The 19576-nt window shown below is 39.8% G+C and overlaps 1 protein-coding gene across 2 annotated transcripts in view; it reads left to right on the top strand.

Annotated features, from left to right (window-relative positions):
• igdcc4 (immunoglobulin superfamily, DCC subclass, member 4) overlaps positions 1-19576 on the top strand; it is a 100965-nt gene that overhangs the window by 34648 nt on the left and 46741 nt on the right. For both annotated transcript variants that reach the window (XM_041794658.1, XM_041794649.1), the window contains exon 2: positions 10285-10599. In XM_041794658.1, the coding sequence (XP_041650592.1) occupies positions 10285-10599 (315 nt within the window). The remainder of the gene's footprint in view (positions 1-10284; positions 10600-19576) is intronic.

Below are 19576 nucleotides of genomic sequence, written 5' to 3'. Positions count from 1 at the left end.
TTCAAATCTAAGGGACAATTAAGTTTGGGATTAATGCGATTTTTCAAAACTAATACAACAATGGTAGGCCTTAAAGGTATCACTTTTAATGCATTGATGCTGACAGCCATAGTCAATCAGTGCATAGATTCAGTATGATATAATAGTCATCATCATGCTGTGTTCAAGATTTGAATTTTTCACATTTTTAAAGATGATCACATTTCTATTAAACTATAAGACTGAAATACGTTTTTGGGGTCAACGGATACTAGATTTTCAGGGCCGATATCAACACGATTATTAGTAGTTTATGAGACCATTATGGACATTTGGAACTGATATGTGTTTATCCCGATGTACAAAATGTGCTTCATTTGGCAAAAATAAAACTGTGTGATCAAAAAAATTTAGGAAAATAAACGATTTAGCTGTTGATCTATCAGCATAAGAAACAGCACAGAGCACTGCAGTAGCAGCAGGAAAACAGGAAGTGATGCCATATGCTCACTGTCAGTGGCACCCAGGCTTAAGAGCTGATTGGCTACTACTCCAATCAGATTGTGCTGTACACAGGACATTTTGTGAGACTGTAGAGAGTGAAAATAAAGGTAGAGTGGAAGATGCACTTTGCAGTGCAACCAAAGAAGCACACTTTTATATTAATTGATTTTACCAGAGGGCTGCACGGCAGCACAGGGATTAGCGCTGTTGCCTCACAGCAGGAAGGTTTCTGGTTCGCTTCACAGTCAGGGCCTTTCTGTAGGGATTTTGCATGTTCTCCCATGGGTACTCTGGCTTCCTCCCACCACAAAAGACATGCTCATTGGGTTAGTTGGTGACTCTAAATTGGCTGTAGGTGTGAGTGTGCTTGGTTGTTTGTCTCTACATGTCAGCCCTGCGATAGACTGGTGTACCCCGCCTCTCGCCCAGTGACGGCCCCCCTGCGACCCCCAATGAGATAAATGGTATAGAAAATGAATGGATGGATGTTTTTTTTTACCAGTTATCGGTAAGATAAAATGCTGATGCTGATATTTGGCCGAATGCCAAAATTAGCATCAATAGTCAGCCTGGCTGATGATAGGTCTACCCCTAACATACAATTATCAAAATGAAACACTCTAACATGCACTTAATTGAAAAAGATAAGCTAAGAATTAAATAATTAAAAATATGATAAATGAATGTGAATAAAATAACAAACACTCAAACATTTACAGAACATATCAAACATATCTGAACCTTTGGTCCAAATGAGTTCAGCACTATGATCACAGGAAGCCAATATCATAACTAAAATTTAGACTTGATTAATTTACCAGAACTATCATTTACTGTAAATCTTTGATTTAGAAAGAAAAGGTTTTGGAAATGCACCACTGATCACTTTAACTGACAACTACCCCTGGCAGAGGTTTCAGCCATAAAAATGACTATATAGAAATAATATCCTGGCTAATGATCTCAGTTATGTTTGTAGGTCATACTGCATCCGAATTAATTTCAGCCCATTTCATAGCTAGCTAATAAGTCCTCAAAGGAGCTTTAATTTTACTTTAATTATTGCACTTCATATCGTTATCCAGATAATGAATGATGTATCACACATCACAGATCATCTACAGTACAGGCCTAATGTGTGGGGTTGTGTGTGTTTGAATATTTTGTGCTGGACGTTTTTTGTCATCTGCTCCCCCTTTCTGTAAACCTCTGCCCTCCCTCTTCTCAGACTGAGCTATGAACCGCTTGGCGCAGTGCCATCACAATCCATTCACCACAGCTCAGTGAGATCGCACAGCCGCTACTACATCCCGAGTGCACCCTTTCCTTTCCCGCAGCTCCCATTTCAACAGTAAAATGGCAAAATGGCCACTTCACAGATCCCCCCTCTTCATCGTGTTGTGTCCTCATGAGACACTGACAGTTTCTGTGTGGGCGTGTGTGCATCTGTTTGTGCTGTAACGGGTGTGTATGGCATGCTGGCACAGTAAGGTGTGTGTCCTCTGTCTTGCCACAGTTTTGGGATGTGGATGTTTCCAGCATGACTGTGTGTATTGACTTCATGAGTTTACTGACAGATGAAATAGAAACAAGTGGAATTACAGAGCCTATAAAAAGTATTCCATCCCTTGGATCTTTTACCTCTCTATTGATTTTATAAATCAATCATGGTCAACATAATTTGTCTTTAATAACAAACATTTTTTTACAAAAAAAAATTAAAACTCTTTAATATTAAAGTGAAAACAGATTTCTACAAAGTAATTGCAATTAAATAAAAATTTGTAAGGTAAAATAAGTGATTGTATACATTTTCACTCCCTTCAAATCAGTATTTAGTAGATGCACCTTTGGTGCAATCAGCATGGAGTCTGTGTGGATAGGTCTCAATCAGGCTTGCACATGTGGACACTGAAATTTTACTCCATCCTTTTTCAAAACCACTCTAGCTCTGTTAGGTTGCAAGGGGGTCAGGTGTGAAAAGCACTTTTCAAGTCCAGCCACAATTCTTTATTGGATTGAGGTCTGCAGACATTCTCCTTGTTGTCTTTAAACCATTTCTTTGTATAGCTTTTGCTGTATGCTTCAAGTCATTGTCTTGCTGGGAATAAACCTGAAAAAGGCTGAAAAAGGTTGTCCTCCAGGATTTTCCTATATTTTGCTGTCTTCTTTTTACCCTTTACCTTCACAAGCCTTCCAGGGCCGTCTGCCAAGAAGCATCCCCACAGCATGATGCTGCCACCACCATGCTTTTAAGTGGGGATGGTGTTGTTATGGTGATGCAGTGTTTGGTCTCATCAGACCAGAGAGCTTTTCTTCCACTTGGCCATGGAGTCTCCCACATTCCTTTTGGTGAACTAGTGGAAATTTAATATAAGTTTTCTCCAACAGTGGCTTTCTTTTTGCCACATAAAGCTTTGACTGGTGAAGAATCCAGGCAACAGTTGTATGCAGAATCTCTCCCATCTCAGCTGCTGAAGCTTTTAACCCTTTCAGAGTAGTCATAGGTGTTGTGGTGGCCTCTTTCACTAGTCTCTCTCTTGCACGGTCACTCAGTTTGTGATGGCCTGTTTTTGGCAGATTTACATATGTGCCATATTCCTTCCATTTCTTGGGGGATGTTCAGTGCCTTGGAATTTTTTGTATCCATTTACTGACTTATACTTTTTCTTTTTCTTTTTTTTTTTTTTTACCTTTTCTCTACCTTGGAGTGTTCTATTGTCTTCGTGGTGTAATGGTTGCCAGGAATACTGATTAACCAGTGACCGGACCTTTCAGACACAGGTGTCTTTATACTACCATCATTTGAGACACATTTACTAGTCTCAGGTGATCACCATTTCACTAATTTTGAGATTACTAGCACCAATTGGCTAGACCTCTGTTATTAGGTCAGTCACTTTAAATGGGGTGAGTATTTATGCACTCACTAATTTTACTTTACATAATTTTATTTAATTGACATTACTTTTTAGAAATCTGTTTGCACTTTGACATTTAAGAGTTTTTCATTTTTTGTATAAAATGCCATGTTATATTGACCATAATCCGCTATTCCGTGGCTATAAAAAGAAAGTTTCCCAGGCTTACATATGATTTACTATATATTTCATATTGTTACATAATTTGTTTTGCACAGGTTAAGAAGTGTAGACTGTTACAGGATGCAGGATTTTTCTCCTCTTTGCATGTTCTTCATCTCACTTCTACTCCAGTTTGTTTGAGATGTAATGGCTTCCATACTCAGAGCAGAATGATCCCTACATCTTGCCAACCATTGAATCCACTGGCAGTGAGCTGGGAAATGGCTGCTAACGTTTTAATGACTTAATGAGACCTAATTAGTTGGAATGGGAGAGAGGAAGAGAGGAGCTGTGGATGTGATCTGAGTCACTGTGTGTTGGTTCGCTAGTGTTTCTTTTCCCACAAGATGCTCTCATGTTTTGGTATTTTTGTACGTGTCGTTGTATGCCTCAGTCTGTATTGTACATGTTTATGCGGTTTCCTCAGCAGGTGAGTGTATGTGTGGCACAGCACAGCGCAGCCTTTCTCAGCATTTGCCAGGCTCTTCATCAGGAAGTGATGGTGGGGGGTCAGGCCTCATTTAATCAAGGAAAAAATTCCATCTCCCATTAACTTAATTAATCCAGCGCTGGAGAGAGAGAGAGAGAAAGAAATGTGCCTCTGTGTGTGCGTGCCTCAGTACTAATGCAAGAATATAGTCTTTCTAAGCTGAATTCAAAAAGAGGCTGTCAAATTAAGCAAAGAAAGGAAGTTTTAATGATGTTACTTTCTCAGGTACAATAATGACTGTATGAAAAAGCGATGAATGTGTTTAGCAGATTTCATTGTATTGCCAAGCAGGCTGTCACAGAGGCACTGTAAAACCTTTTCATCGGATAGAATTCCATTAAAATCAAAAGTTAAGAGATGAACATTTTCAAAGTTAAGACAGTTTTGACATAGCGTTAGTGGTGCAGCTGGTTTAACGGTCCCCCCAGATCTAGAAACAGCTTGCACCGACAACTAAAGGAAACAAACCTATTACTAAGACTATAGGGATTATGGCAATGGGCGAATTTGCCAAAATGTTGAAGTATCCCTTTAAGTTTCAACTGCAGGGCTCAGAAAACTTACTTTGAATTAGTTTGGCTCACTATTATATTAAAATAAAGGTTTGGATGCAACAATCGGCTGGGTTTGATGCACGCACTTCCTGCATTTTAACCATCTACACTGTACTTCAGGACAACTGGCATCAAGAAAAACAGGAAATGACCACAGGCAGCATGTGAAACATAAAGCATACATAAAGGGAAGCACAAAGCCATCAGGGTCATTTGAAATGGGGAAACAATGTTTTGAGTTGGTCTTCAAAATGATTTCTTCTCTATGGTGTATTGACACTATGTGCTCTCATCTCTGTACTGACAATTAGGTTGTTTTCACACCTGATAGTCCGGGGGGACTCGATCCGTTGTAGAACGGAAATTTCAACATTGTTGCACTTTCCTTTGGTTTGGTTTGGTTCACATTGCTCTTGGCCAAACGGACCAAACCGTCTGATCCTACAACCTCTGCCCGTTAGGGGCGCTGTCGTCACAAATAAAAGGCGATCAAGAAGAAAAGAAGGTGTAGGAGAAGACGAAACCTGAAATTCATGTCCTTACGCCGGTCTTTTATTCCACATAAACAATGATAAAACACCGAATTCATGCTGTCTTGGAGTTTTTGACAGCTCATCGCCTCGCTGGCTGCTCATAATACCCCAATGCAAAAGCAGAAACCCAAAGACTGTGTAATTCGGTGTTTTTTCACTTGTGAATGAATTAATAAATTAGGGCTGTCAACATTTTTTTTTCTTATCACAGTTCCTTTCAAAATAGTTCATTACAAAAATCTTGTTTGGTCAAATTTTGAAATTCCACTATTCTACATTCAAAAATGTTTTTGTTTCATTTGAAGTTTAGTCCTGACTGAAACTAAGGTTTATCAGCATCCTGCATGGGCACATAGCTGCTTTTATTTTGAAAGGGAAAAAAGGAACTTTGAGTAGATTGAAGATTATGACATTTGTTATTATTGAAAAAGGAAGTATGTCTTAAAAAGGAAAAGAAGGAACTCTTCAAAGGTCATAATTTAACAAAGAAAAACACAAGTTGCAGATGACTTTTGACTTGTCCACTGAGCTGTCTGTAAATTTTTAAGGTTAAATGAGACATGATGCAGCAGTGGTGGACTTATTTTACATCACTGTGGCTAAAAAGACACTGCTGTGTGCTGAAAGGGACAATAAAATGTGTGATTAATCAGAATAAAAAAAATAATGCACTCTTCATAGACTTTAATTTATTTAAATCAATGCTGAGAGCCCTAAAAGAAATACATATAAACTGACATTGTTATCACAATCTGTCGATTTGCAGTAGTATCACCTGCCCTCAGCTGTCACAGTGAACACACATCGGCTGTATGCATACAGTGTATTAAAGCATGTTCAAAGTAGCCCTAGCTGTGACTCCTTTGTTGTCCATGTTTTTGTGTTGCTACCACTGCCTCCTAAAATGACTTACGCTGTTGTAAACTGATAAGGCATTTCCTCGATGGCAGTGAGAATTGAGTCGCTGTGTGTGATCTGTAAAGTTGGCAGCAGTGTACTGCGCGGTAACATCAGGTAACTTCAGGTATCTGTGGCGAAACTTCAAGCTTCTAGGTCCATCAACTCTAAATGTAGAGGGCAGAAAGTGCACCTTTAGAAATAATTGACATGATGGCAAACTGCACCATGGTTCCAACTATTTAGTTTCTTTCAGTACATCCCTGGTACTTTCTCATGTCTCTGTGTGGTCTACAACGTTAACTACATACTTTAATTGTATCTGCTGTGGCTATCTGATCTGATCCTGAATGAGATAGTTATAGATCTTGCTCTCATCCAAAAGACATCTGATACCGTGGTCAGATTAGCCCATTTCTAAAAAAAATTCATAATTTAACATTTCATGGGGCCATAAAAAAGAAATGTGCACAGTTTTGGTCCACTAATAAAATACATTATTCTCATGTCTAATAGAGATCAAAACAGATGTTGCTGCATAATGTATGAACAGGTATACACACAATAAATCATAATCAAGAGACCTTGCACACAGCATATTCACTTTGTTGAGAGTACAGCGACTGACTGAGCTCCTCTTTTCTCTCTTCTTTTTCATGTTTCTCTCTCTGTGTATGTGTGTGTGAGAGAGAGTGTTTCTATAACTATCCAGCCTCCTTATAAAAGATAATTAACTTCCATCGTGACAGCCAAGATTTGTAGTTTTCCGTTCTTTTTATCTCCCACCCCTCACTGATTCTTGATCCCCATCTCTAAGATCATCTCCAGGTTTTAAGATCCTTTTTCTCCTCAATATAAGAATTATATTTAACTGTGCTGCATTGTTGCTAAATAATGCCTCAGGACTAGAAAAAAAATGGGGTGATGAGTAGTATTAAAGTAGAAATAAACTTGGCATAAAAAGTAAGGAAATTTATGTTTGGTGATTATTTCTTTTTTGTAACTATGCTTCTTGGCGATAAATCTCATATCGTTGGAAAGCCTGTTTATTTCCCTTTTAAATTATTCCACATTTGTAAGGATGCATTTGTGGGATGAGCAGCAGAGCTGAGTATGTGGGTTGCACCCATGAAAAAAATTGGTTAAATCTTCTCTGCAAATGCCAAACAGCTTATTCCGCTGTTGCTACTGACAATGTTTTTGAGCTTCTGGTGCTTCTGGGATGCTGATAATCTGGTGCCTGATTGTCACTACCTGTGAAAATCGATCCTGCTACAATGGTCAGCAGGTGTCTGCTCCAAGAATCAGCATGCCATGTTTGACTGATCTGGATAAGGCAACTTCAAGCTGGTGTTCCACAAATCCAAGTGGTGGCATTATTTGTAGTGAGCCCTAGTACTGTTTCCAAACTGAAGGCTAAAGTCTATAACGGGGGATGTCAGAGACAGGCTGCGAAGTGGGTGTCCCAAGAAGACAACAACCAAAGAAGACTGTTTCCTCACCCTGTCAGCACTTAGGTACCGTAGGCTGTCTTCTACAAATTTGCATTCAAGGTTTGCAGGCCGATATGGCCAACAGCTCTCTGCCTAGACAATCCTTAACAGACACACACAGCAGATCTCTGGTCTCATAGGGCTACGAGGAGGCCTGCCATGACTGCCCTTCCCTGCCCATTTGCACTGGTGTCAGCAACACTGCACAAGAACCTGAACATATGGAGCGTAGTTATGTTCGGTGATGAGTCCTGACTCTGCCTGCACTAGTAGGATTATGCTGATTACTGCACCGGTAGAGTAACATGTTTTGGTAGAGCCAGTGTGATAGTGTGGGTTGGCATCTCCCTCACTGGAAAAATTAGGCTTGTCATCATTGCAGCAATACAGAGAGATGTCGAGATGAGATTCTGCAACCAGTGGTAATCCCATATCTCCATAGACTGGAACCTAACTGTCCTCCAAGATGACACCACTTGCCCCCACAAAGCAGGGTTTATCAGAGACTACCTCCAGAATTTGGGAGTGGAGATGATGGAATGGCCTGCCAGCAGTCCTGACCTTAACCCCATTGAACACTTGTGGGATCAGCTTGGGTGTGCTGTTCATGCCAGAGTGACCAACACAGCCACATTGGCTGACTTGGGACAAATGCTGGTTGAAGAATGGGATGCCATCCCTCAGCAGTGTGTGACCAGCATGAGGAGGAGGTGCCAGGCTGTTGTGGCTGTGTTTGGTTCTTCCATACACTACTGAGGCTCCTGTTTGTTAAATGAATACACTGTTGAATTATCAAAATGTCTTGTTTCTTCAAACTTCAATCATCCAATCCAACACCAAACAAGGGTCAATGGCAGAATAAGCTGTTTGGCATTGGCAGAGGATTTGACAAAATTTTCATGTGCTACAACCCACATACTCAGCTCTGCTGCTCATCCCACAAATGCATGTTCCTCACAAATGCGTCACCATTTAAAAGGGAAATAAACAGGCTTTCCAGCAGTATAGGACTTATTACCAAGAAGCTTTGTTACAACAAAAAATAATCTACCAAACACAAATTTCCTAATGTTTGTCCTAGGTTGAATATTGCAAGGAGTGCAGAGAAATGTATGAAGGAGTTGTCATTATGGAAGCAGTGTTAATTTCGTTGACTAAAGCTATGACTAAAAATGTTCGTTGACAGCCTTTTTTTCCATGACAAAAACTAGACTAAGACTAACAAAAATAGATCACTGATGACTAAAACAGACAAAAACTAAATTTAGTTTTCATCAAGATGACTAAAACTAGACTAAAACATAATGTAGTTTTTGTCGGACATTCAAAATCCATGATATTTCTCCACTGTGGGTAAATCTGTCAAAGAACAATGCAGTTGTACCTTTTCTGTCTCTCTCAGCTGTAGAAAGCAGGGACCCCAGGTTTGGCAGGCTGCAGAGAACACACCACCGTAACTTGGTACCAGATTTAGGCAAGAAAATAAATGCTTGGACTAAAAGTAAAGACTAAAATGTGAGGACTATCTATGGACTAAAACTAGACAAAAATGTTTTGACTTTTCATTGACTAAAACTAGACTAAATCTAAAAGGGTAGAAATGACTAAAATGTGACTAAGACTAAAATGCATTTCATTTAAAGACTAAAATTAAGACTAAAATTTGAAATAGCTGCCAATACAGAAGCATTTTATACTTGGACACAATATTAGTTGAAAATATTTTTTGATTTAGTACCATGGCAGCATAAAGAGAAACAGATCCAATGCGCAGGGATTTTTTTTAAAAAAACAAATATTCCAGGTAAAGTCCAACACACTGTCTAATTAGCAGAAAACATTAGGTTTAATTTAGAAATGCTGCCCATGTTTTTTTGTGAAATTAAAACTGTGCTCTCTCTCTTTTGGCTAAAAATACAGCATAGTTTTTTGAACTACCAACCATTTGTGAAAATAACCATTCTTTTTGTTTTCAAAGTGGTACAAAGGTATCAGAAATTCTGGCAACTGTGTAGTGTTGACAGTAAGTTGTTAAAATCATGTGTGGATTCATTTACACTCTTGATTTGAGATTCTAAATTTTCAGCCAGATTCTAAATGATGGGTTTAATAAAATACAATTTAAAGAAAATTAAAAAGAAAGACAATTTTGATTTTAATCAAAAGAAAGACAATTTTGATTTTAATCATCAAAGTTTTCTTTTTCTTTTGTTGGCTGAGGTATAACAACAACTCCTCCTTTGTGTGCTGTTTTTGTAGCACTCTGCTGCTCATCTCACACCAGCTCATCAATGTCTACTCCAGGTCCCTCCCACTGCTCTCTCTGACTTTAATGTCCTGCTGTTGACATACAAATCCCTTCATGCTGCATTTCATTTTCAGAGCTCCTCCTCCTCTTCTGGCCTCCTCGTTGTCCCCAAAACACCCCGCCTCTGGAATGTGCTCCCCCCATCCATCTGTGCTGCCGACACTATCGATTCTATTGAAGTTGTGCTGTAAAATGACAAATTGCCAAACACTGAAACTGATACCATAGACAGTAAAAGCAAGAAAAAAAAGGCAATTGGTGCATATATGTGGAAAATCAAATCAATGAAAAAGGAATGATGTTCAGTACATACTTAAATGATAAAAGGGTTTTTGCCGTGAGTGGCAACAAAGATCATCATGCTGTTGACAAGTTAACTTTTAAGGCATTTTGGTTAATACAGGTCATGTCTAACAAACTTCTCCCTTTCTCTTTCTCCACAGAAAAGCCTGATTCACTGGAGCTGAGCTGTGGGGCCGGACCCAGCCATGTAGTCTTAGAGCCAGGTTCACCCCTCCTGCTGGACTGCAACCTTGGGGCCAGTGACACACCTTTCAATGTCACCTGGCTTCAGGATGGCCATCCTCTGCCTCTGGAGGGGGAGGACTCCCTGCAGTACTTGGCTAACGGATCCCTCCTCTTGCTGCCAACCTTCGAGGATGGCCAGCCCAGCCGAGGTGTGGAGGGGGGCTACAGCTGTGTGAGTGCCAGCGCCCTCGGAGCTCTGACCAGCAGGACTATAAATGTTCTTCTCGCAAGTAGGTGTCCAGCAGGTTCATCTGAAAGTGCTGAAGGACTCTTACGCTCTTACACAGTATATGATTCCAAGCGCATTTGGTTATTTCATACTCAAATGTATGCAAATAGAAGTTTTCACACTGAAAATGTATGGCCTCAGGTTACCTGGAAGCTAAATTGAGTATAGGTTGAATATAAGCGGTTTATTCTTCCTTCCTGCTCTGCCTGATGGGCTGTGGATCATGACTGAACTGTGCCTTTCCCCAGTGCGTGCTTGGTTGGACTTTTCATGCAAAAAAAATGTTAAAGCATTTATGGTTGGGTAGTTTGAACATTTTTCATGAGCAGAGATGCTTTGAAGACAAAAATAAATGACCAGATGGAATGATTGGTGCATTTGAGGGATAGTATGAGAGACGAGAAATTATCTGCAACATTTCTGATGTATCCCTGTGAAAAATCTTTATGTGAAAGATCTCAGATTTACTGGTTACAGGTTTTAGGATGAGAAATGTAACTTTTTGGATAAAAAATAATACATTTAAAGCTGTCATTTTGGGCTTTTTCTGAGGACATTCTTTGGTATTATAAGATAGTTAATCCAAAAATGACAAAGCTTGTCAGACTACATAAATGCTGACTCTAAGATAAGGAAAAAGCTAATCCAGTTTATTTTTTCCCAACCTGACTCGCCAGAGATAGGCTGTTCCACATATCCACAGTATGGGATATGTCCCACATCCATGGAGGAAGCCAACTTCTGTGTTTGGGAAAGGCAGAACCTTTTTAAAAGAATGTTGACCAAGAGTCTGATGGCCACTATGACTAAGATCCAGGGACAAAATTCCAGAAGGACAACCATCACTGCAGCCCTCCACTGAGGTGGGCTTATTTGAGACAAACTCTAAATAATACCCCTTTCCCACTGGCTGAAAAACCCATTTAAACATGCTAACAATCGGCTCCTGGCGGCAGTTGGAAAGGCTCTAATCGGCATTCAGACCCGCAGCGACTGACCCTGCAATGGACACGGGTTTTTGTCAGCTCACCTCCCATCGGCTCCAGTGGGAATGTCACACCTGGGTGAATGCGGGATGACTTTGGCGTAACGTGTCTACGATTATATTAATACAAGTAATACGTTTATATTACTTGCCTGTTGTGATCTCATAGATCCTTTTTGTTGTTGTTGTTGCACAAAAATTTTATTCTGTCTGCTGCGCATTTAAGCCTGATGTGCTGGAGGAGACAGAAGTTTGGCAGGCTGAAGTTTCTGTTTTAAATCATCAAAAAGAATGATGTTTGCCTAATATTTCCAAGAAGCAGAAAGATGTGAAAAATTGAAATAGAAACATTGTTTAGAAAAGGTTCTGCTTTACTTTTTTCGGCTGCACTCATAAGTAGGAAGCGCTGTGCTTTACTGGATAATCCATGAGAAATTCAAGGCTATAGGAGCTGAATATGTCAGTAGAACATTAATTATTCTCAGTGGATATCTTTGTTATAGAAAGACTGAGCTAGAAAGGCATTTTAGTGTCTGTATGTGCCGGGAAATTTCGTTGCAATGCTGCATTGGGCATATATAGCCTTTGAAAATGAGATTTATATTTTCCTTTTCACATTTCTCTGCTTGCTGCATTCTTAAACCTGCTCTCTACAACTTAACAGGCTGAATTGCTGGAGACTCCATCAGACGGCTTCATTCGAGCTGCCACACTCAGTTCAGACTGCTGCAACTCTAGAACCGTCTTGCATCGCAAATCTTTGGTCTGAACTGGGGTTTAACTCTGTTTCGGCTCGCTGAAGATGATGATGTCTACAACGTGATGACATCAGCTTGACGCACCAGAGGAAAAATAAAACAGCCAGATCAGACCAGGTCTGCTGGCAATTGGAAAGGAGTCACTTGCCGATTGTTAGTGGGTTTACCTGCATTTAAAAATCCCGCTTTTACACGCTAATTTTAGTAGGAAAGCGGTATAAAAGGCCAAGCTGCAGATACAGTGCTACAGATGGATTCTGAAAAAGGTGTAGAAACATCCCAGCAAAGATGGAGAGAAATGGGAAGAACATAAGCTAAATTTCAAGTGTTTTTGCAAATGGTGAGATTTCTTATGTAACTATTTCCTTTTTTATATAAATTTGCAAAGGTTTCTAAAATTCTATTTTCACTTTGTCATGATAGGTTACTGAGAGTAGATTAATGAGAAGAAAAAAATGTTTTTCAACTGTAGCATCAGGCTGCAGCATAACAAAATTCAAAAAAGTAAGTGGTCTGAATACTTTATGAATGCGCTATAGAAGGTAGTGGACATGCTCAGCTCCGGAGAGTGAAATCAGCACAGTGGTGCCACTATAGTTGCAAACTAATAGTGGAGCCAGTTGAGGATACAAGGGCATTTCTTTGTTCTTCTTGTAGTAAAGAAATGTGATCAAATTCTGATCAAACTGCTGCTATAGATACATCTGGACTAATCACTACACCTCTCACAATTGTTTACTGCTTTGCAGTACAACTACCCCTGCTGTAGCAACCCACCTCATTCTCTTCAAATGAAGCTGATTGGTCTGACTGGGCTAAATCATTTCAGACTGGAGCTTTGCGAGACAGATCTGCCTACTGACAGACATGGAATCTAGACAGTCTATCAATTTTATACCACACATATAAAATAGTGATTTCCCAAGATGTTTGTGTGATGTTTTGAAGCAGTCAAAATGCTTCAAATTGCAGGTTGCAGCATCATCATGATGTAACAGAGAGAGTTGGTTTGATTCATTCATCTTAAAAAAAGCATCAGGAGGGAATGCTTTCTTGCACACAGATGCAGAGCAAAGTGATTTGTCAGATTTGTCAGGGGACTTTCCTTGCATGGACAGCAATGAACTTGGTTCTCCTCTGCCTCAGCGGGGAGATTTTTTCCTCCAGCAGAGCACTAACAAGTGTCCTGGGAACAGGTTCACTCTCAGTCTGTGAAAAGGCACAGAGTAAAGGAGGAAGAGTGGGTGAAAAATAAAGAAAAGAACATGAAGATGCGTGTGTGAGGACAGGCTGTAGCTTTTTAGTCACCTCCTCCAAGGAGCCGTCTTTCTCTCACACCGTTAAGTGGCAGTCTTTATTTAGTCATTAGCTTTGTGTAAAATGAGACAGTATCCTTTGTGGATGACCCCACTTTTGTCAGCTGTCACATGCCTATTTATGAGAATCTCTTGTTTGAGGGACAATAAGGAGGAAGGCAGGGAGGGAGGGGGGGCGCTGGATGAATGGTGGGAAGGCAGAATAGGCTGAAGAGAGATTGTGGTGATAGTGAAAGGAAAAGCCTCACAGACCATTAAGAATGACTTTCAGTTTGTGAGCGTGTACACGAGCATGTATGTGTGAGTGCTTTTTGAATTAAATCAGCATTGAGGGCCTTTGAGATAGATGTGACCAGCAAGCAGGAGGTCGGAGCTGAACTGCCTTGACGTTGACATTGAGCGGACATTCTCATTTCCTACTGCGACTTGAGCGGCAGAAATGAGTCTGAAGAGAGAACGCAGCAGAGATCACATCTGTGAAAACACATTACAGACACCCACCTGCTCCACTTTCCCATTTGTAGAGTTTGATGCATGTGGCCTCATCTGAGAGCATGTGAATGTGTCTGAGAGGGAGAGAGATGCTCTTATTTTAAATGCAAAAAAAAAGAAAATAGGTCTAGTATTTCAGTCTTGGCAAAATGCCAATGGCAGCGTACAGTACGCAAATACCATTTCCCAAATACATTGAGGGGTAAATGATGATGCTGGAAAATAAAGCTGCTTTTAATGTTAATTAGACCAATTAACCTTTCTCATTATGAGGCTGCTGAGGTGAATGTCAATATTTTCTAATTCTTACCAGCTTTCACAACCCATTTCAATCAAAGAGCTGATGTCATAACTATGAATAGTGTACACTCTCATCCATACAAACAAGCTTCTTACGGCTGAAGGTCTTGCTGTTCACTTGCAAAGGACAAAGGTAAATGAGTACATTCTCTTTCAGTCTTCAACTTTGAAGACAGACATTTTGGAACAAATTATGACACACAAGGAGGTGTTCGTGTGAAAGTCTGCATCCTTTCATTTAATCAACTTACAAGAGAAGCATGAGATTTTAATAAATTTATATCTTGAGCAAGCTTTGTATGACTAACTCAATAACACTTAGAGTGTGCATTTATGAGTCCATTGCTTATAATACAGTACGACATGATAAGACACGATGCAGTGTTATACAAGACAGTATGATCTGATTCTATGCGGTGCAATGTGATGTTAAATATGATACAATAAAACAGAACATGATGTCAAACGATATGATAGATTTAAATACAATATGATACGATTCAATCTGATAAAATACAATATGATCTACATGATACAACTACTTGATACCACATTAAACTGATTCAATACATTTCCGTAAGGTGCTACACAAAAGAAACAAATCAACATGATATACTCGAATACAATACAATAGGATATGATTCAATACATAAAATAAAATCAATACTGTAAAATAGAATGCATTAAGGAAGGATTAGATACAATATAGCACAATATGATTCAGTTCAATATGATACATGGCACCACAATACAATAGTATACAATACAACACGATTAGATATGATGTATTACAATTTGATATGAGTCAGTTTGATAAGGTTGAGATGAGATAATGCAAGGCGATAAAATTATATGATACAAGATGATACAACACTGTGCAGTGCTAAAGGATGTGATCCAATACAGTTTGATATGAAATAATAGGATACCTTTTGATACTTTACAATATAATTCCATAAGATACAATAAATACAATGATATGACACAATATGGCACAACAGCTAACAACAGTATAGGTTGTTTGCAATCACGTGATCCCAGATGTCCGTTGGGGGTCAGGAAGTGTGGGACAGCAATGAGGAATTTATGGGAACAAGGGAAAGTTAGAACTTGACAGTAAACTACTACATACATTGAAAACAATCCTTAAATTTCACAAAAAAAAGCGTTTTCTTTCCATCGTTTTACAGATTTACTGGGCTCAGGGGCATTAATATCACAAAATACTCAGTCCCACAGACCTCCTAGCGTTTCAGCAGATAAAAGGAGACAAGTTTTGATAAGTCTTATACTGAGCTAAAAGGCTGGCTGAGCCCCTTGAAATATGTAAAATATTACTCATTTCGCCACAAATATGCTTTAAAGTAAAAAGGTAATATGCTATTAACCAAATAACCCTTGTAGGGTGAGTAATGGAGTGATGATGTGCTATTCACAAACAAGCCTGTTCTATAAAACAGCTCTTTTATGTGACCCAAGGTAGCTAACCTCAGTGCCAGTTTCCTTTCCTCCATTGTTGATTAATCGACTTACTAAAAGCCAAATTGTTAAAAGGAACCCTGGATGATCAGACAAGTTCATCTTGTTGGATAGATATTTGTATCTTTCAAATGTATATTGAACTGATAAACTCACAAGATATCTGCATTTTGAGAAAATTTGAGCTCATAAACCCATCAGGAGGCTGCCATGGTCCACGCTGGCGCTGTGACGTCACAGTTCCGTGGCAATCTCTATGAGCACTCCTCGCCTTTGCTATGCAATAACTGTTTTTCAGACGATTTTTCTGCTTGCAGCTGTTGCTGCCATAACAGCTTTCCTACCAGGCACGAGTTTGCTGCATGTTAGTTTTGTCTCCCTGCTGTCAAAGCTATGTCATTCCTTCTAGGTTTTACCTCAATACACTTCCATACAGATGACTGAATTCAGCATATAGTGGAAGTGCTGGTAGCTTTTTAAAATAAAAGCAGTATGTACATGCAAAGGGAGATTCTCCAAAGAAGTGCTAATGTGGACTTTTACCAGAAGTGCTTTCGTTCAATGTTTATCTTCACCTGAACCGTGTGGAAACAGAAAGTTTCATAAAAAGTTGAAGTTTGGGGAACAAATTTATGAAACAGATGCATTTAGCTTCTAGTTCATCAAGAAACAGTTTTCAAACATATTCTACCCATGTGGACATACATATTTGTTACAACAAGGTAAATATGGCTCTGTATTTATCATTTCAACTTATCATTTCAATTAACTGCTTGTGGTGCAAATAAAAAATAGAGGACACCTCGAATGTTAAAATTCATTGTGCATAAGACATGCTGCATTTCAGATGCAGCCCAACACTGGTTGCCAGTCTGAAACAGCGGTTACTGCATAGATAAGGCAAGGAGCGCTGTGGAACAGTGACATCACAGTGCCAGCGGCCTCCTGTTGAGTTTATCAACTCAAATTACTCAAAATGCAGGTATCTTGTGAGTTTTTTAGTTCAATATACATACAAGAGATACAAATACCTATCCAACAAGATGAACTTGTCTGATCATGCAGGGTTCCTTTTAAAAGGATACTTCAACATTTTGGCAAATTCGTCCATTGCCATAATCCCTATGGTCTTAGTAATAGGTTCGTTACCTTTAGTTGTCCGTGCAAGCTATTTTTAGATCGGCAGGGCTGAGATGCCAGCTGCTCTGCCAACTCTATGAAGTCTTATGGTATCCTGGCTTTCCCTCATCAAACTCATCAAATACACAATCCAACAACTCCAAAATGCTCTCGTGGACAAGTTGTGACCTGCACATTCACCATGCTATGAAATAATCATGGAACATTACAAGGTGGAGTTGTTTTAAAGGTAAATGCAAAGCCAGAACTACCAAGTAACTACAGCACTGCCACAGGCGCGCACTGTGTCACTCCGCCTAGTGGTTTACTCGGAAAGTAGTTCTGAGTTTTTGCTTCATGTGTCATAGTGATACATAATTATACGTTATTATTTCATAGCGTGGTGAATTTGCAGGTCACAACTTGTCCACAAGAGCGTTTTGGGGTTGTTGGATTGTGTATTTGATAAGTTTGATGAGGGAAAGCCAGGATACCATAAGACTCCATAGAGTTGGCAGAGCAGCTGGCATCTCAGCCCTGCCAATCTAAAAATAGCTTGCACGGACAACTAAAGGTAACAAACCTATTACTAAGACTGTAGGGATTATGGCAATGGGCGAATTTGCCAAAATGTTGAAGTATCCCTTTAAAGGGATATTTCAGTATTTTTGAAGTCGCGCCATATGAGGTACATAGCAGTAGTAGTAGCATTAGCCTCCAGTGATTTCAGAGAGCGTTGTTCCACTGGTTGTACCGGCCAGGAAGCTAGACGATACAGTGTAACAGATGTGTACAGTTTCTCCTCGGAATTTTGGCTAGTGGTTATATGTTCTTGCGTTGCAAAATAGTGACACAAAGACAGAGGCTTTCTGGGTAAATATTTGATAGTGCATACATTTTAGTCAACATTGTTTTGTGGCCCATTTTTTTACTAAAAACTGGCTAAACTTCAGGGAGAAACTAGATTTTCAAGTTTTGTCAATGTATCTTTTTGCCTTGAAAAATCAGGAATTGAGGGTTGAAATTGTAGCTTCCTTCTAGGGATACTATGTAGCAACGTTTTTGGAGCAGGACCACATCTCAACCACACCTCTTCTTGTGTTTCCATAAATTCAAACCTGACCATCTCCTCCCCTTTCATTCTCATATTCCACCATCCTCCCTCCCAACGTTTTTGATCTTTTTCTCTCTTTGACCCTATCTGTAGGGCCCTAAGGGGTTCATTGTGCCCGGGAGCTAGAGCAGGTCCCCTAAGCAACCCAATGTCTGCAAACTTCTCACATTACTGTTCAAAAGAATCATTCAGTGTCATTAATAAATTAATAATTGTCAAATCACATTCCACTGATGATGTGGTCCTTGCAAGTGAAATGTAACTGGTTGGTTAGTCATGCTTTGTGGACCCTACTTTTAATAGAACCCTTGTAATTCAAGCTGTAGACAGCATACTGTCAGAGGTGAAGATTTATCTTCATCTGAGTCTTTTCAAGGGTCTGGGTTTGATTCCAACCATTTTTCTCCTCTGCAAGGCCTGCCTATATTCAGCTGTCTCTGTCCATTACATTAAGGGGGAAGTGCCAGAAAGTCTTGATAAAATGAACACCCTCATGAATTTGAAATATTTTTAAAACCTGGAAATAAAAAAGTTATATTGAACATATTTTACAGTAGCTATTGCAAGTACTTTTTGAGGCCGGGGGCTTGTTTGATGGGTTTCCCCACTGTTAGTTGACATGAAAGCTGGGTAGCTCTGAGGTCACGGGTTGAATTATCTGCTTGCACAAGGGGAGGGGAAAAACGCAATCTGATAGCTGTGAGGCCAAAGAGTGGGGCATAGATAGAGGGACGGACAGAGACACAGAAAGTTAGGTTGGGGTGAAATCAAGGGTAGGAAAGAGAGAAAGAGACATGACAGAATAAAGATAAATAATAAAGAGATAAGATTATAAGGAAGAGGGACAAGTCTTTGTGCTGGGTTTCTGAAAAGTTGCCCAGTGTACCACCACAATCCCAGGCCGAGCAGCGTCAGTTTTGCAACATCTGAGTGTGTGTTTGTCATGGTGCTGGACGGACCTGCTATGGAATTTGATTTCAGGCCTGCAGACCCTCAAGGAATCCTGGGAAAATACTAATATGATTATGCTTTGACAGAGCGGAGGTGGAAGCTTAGCCAGCCACCATTGTTCCATCACAGTGTGGGCAAAGTCCCCCCTCCCCAGTGCTTTAACGTCTGCTAATGTGCACTCTCACTGATCAGCTGTTGTTCAACACTCACACATGTACACACTCCTACACACACACCCACACACAGACACAGAATACAACCCATAAGTAGTCCATGTACAGGATTAATGGCAAACTTAAGCAAACATTGAGGTACACATAGCACAACACGATGTGAGCCACTGTCTGGCAGCGTTACAGGTGCTGTGTTTACATTAGGGCAGCGTCATGCTGTGTAATGGTTGCGAGTGGCAAGGGTTAATCATCAACTCCTCTTAGTACCCAACAGTCATTGCAAGTTTTTCT

Source organism: Cheilinus undulatus, linkage group 1 (assembly GCF_018320785.1).
Source record: "Cheilinus undulatus linkage group 1, ASM1832078v1, whole genome shotgun sequence".
NCBI classification, from domain to species: domain Eukaryota; kingdom Metazoa; phylum Chordata; class Actinopteri; order Labriformes; family Labridae; genus Cheilinus; species Cheilinus undulatus.
Note: the sequence above shows the minus strand (reverse complement) of the source record. Positions and strands in the feature narration are given on the sequence as shown.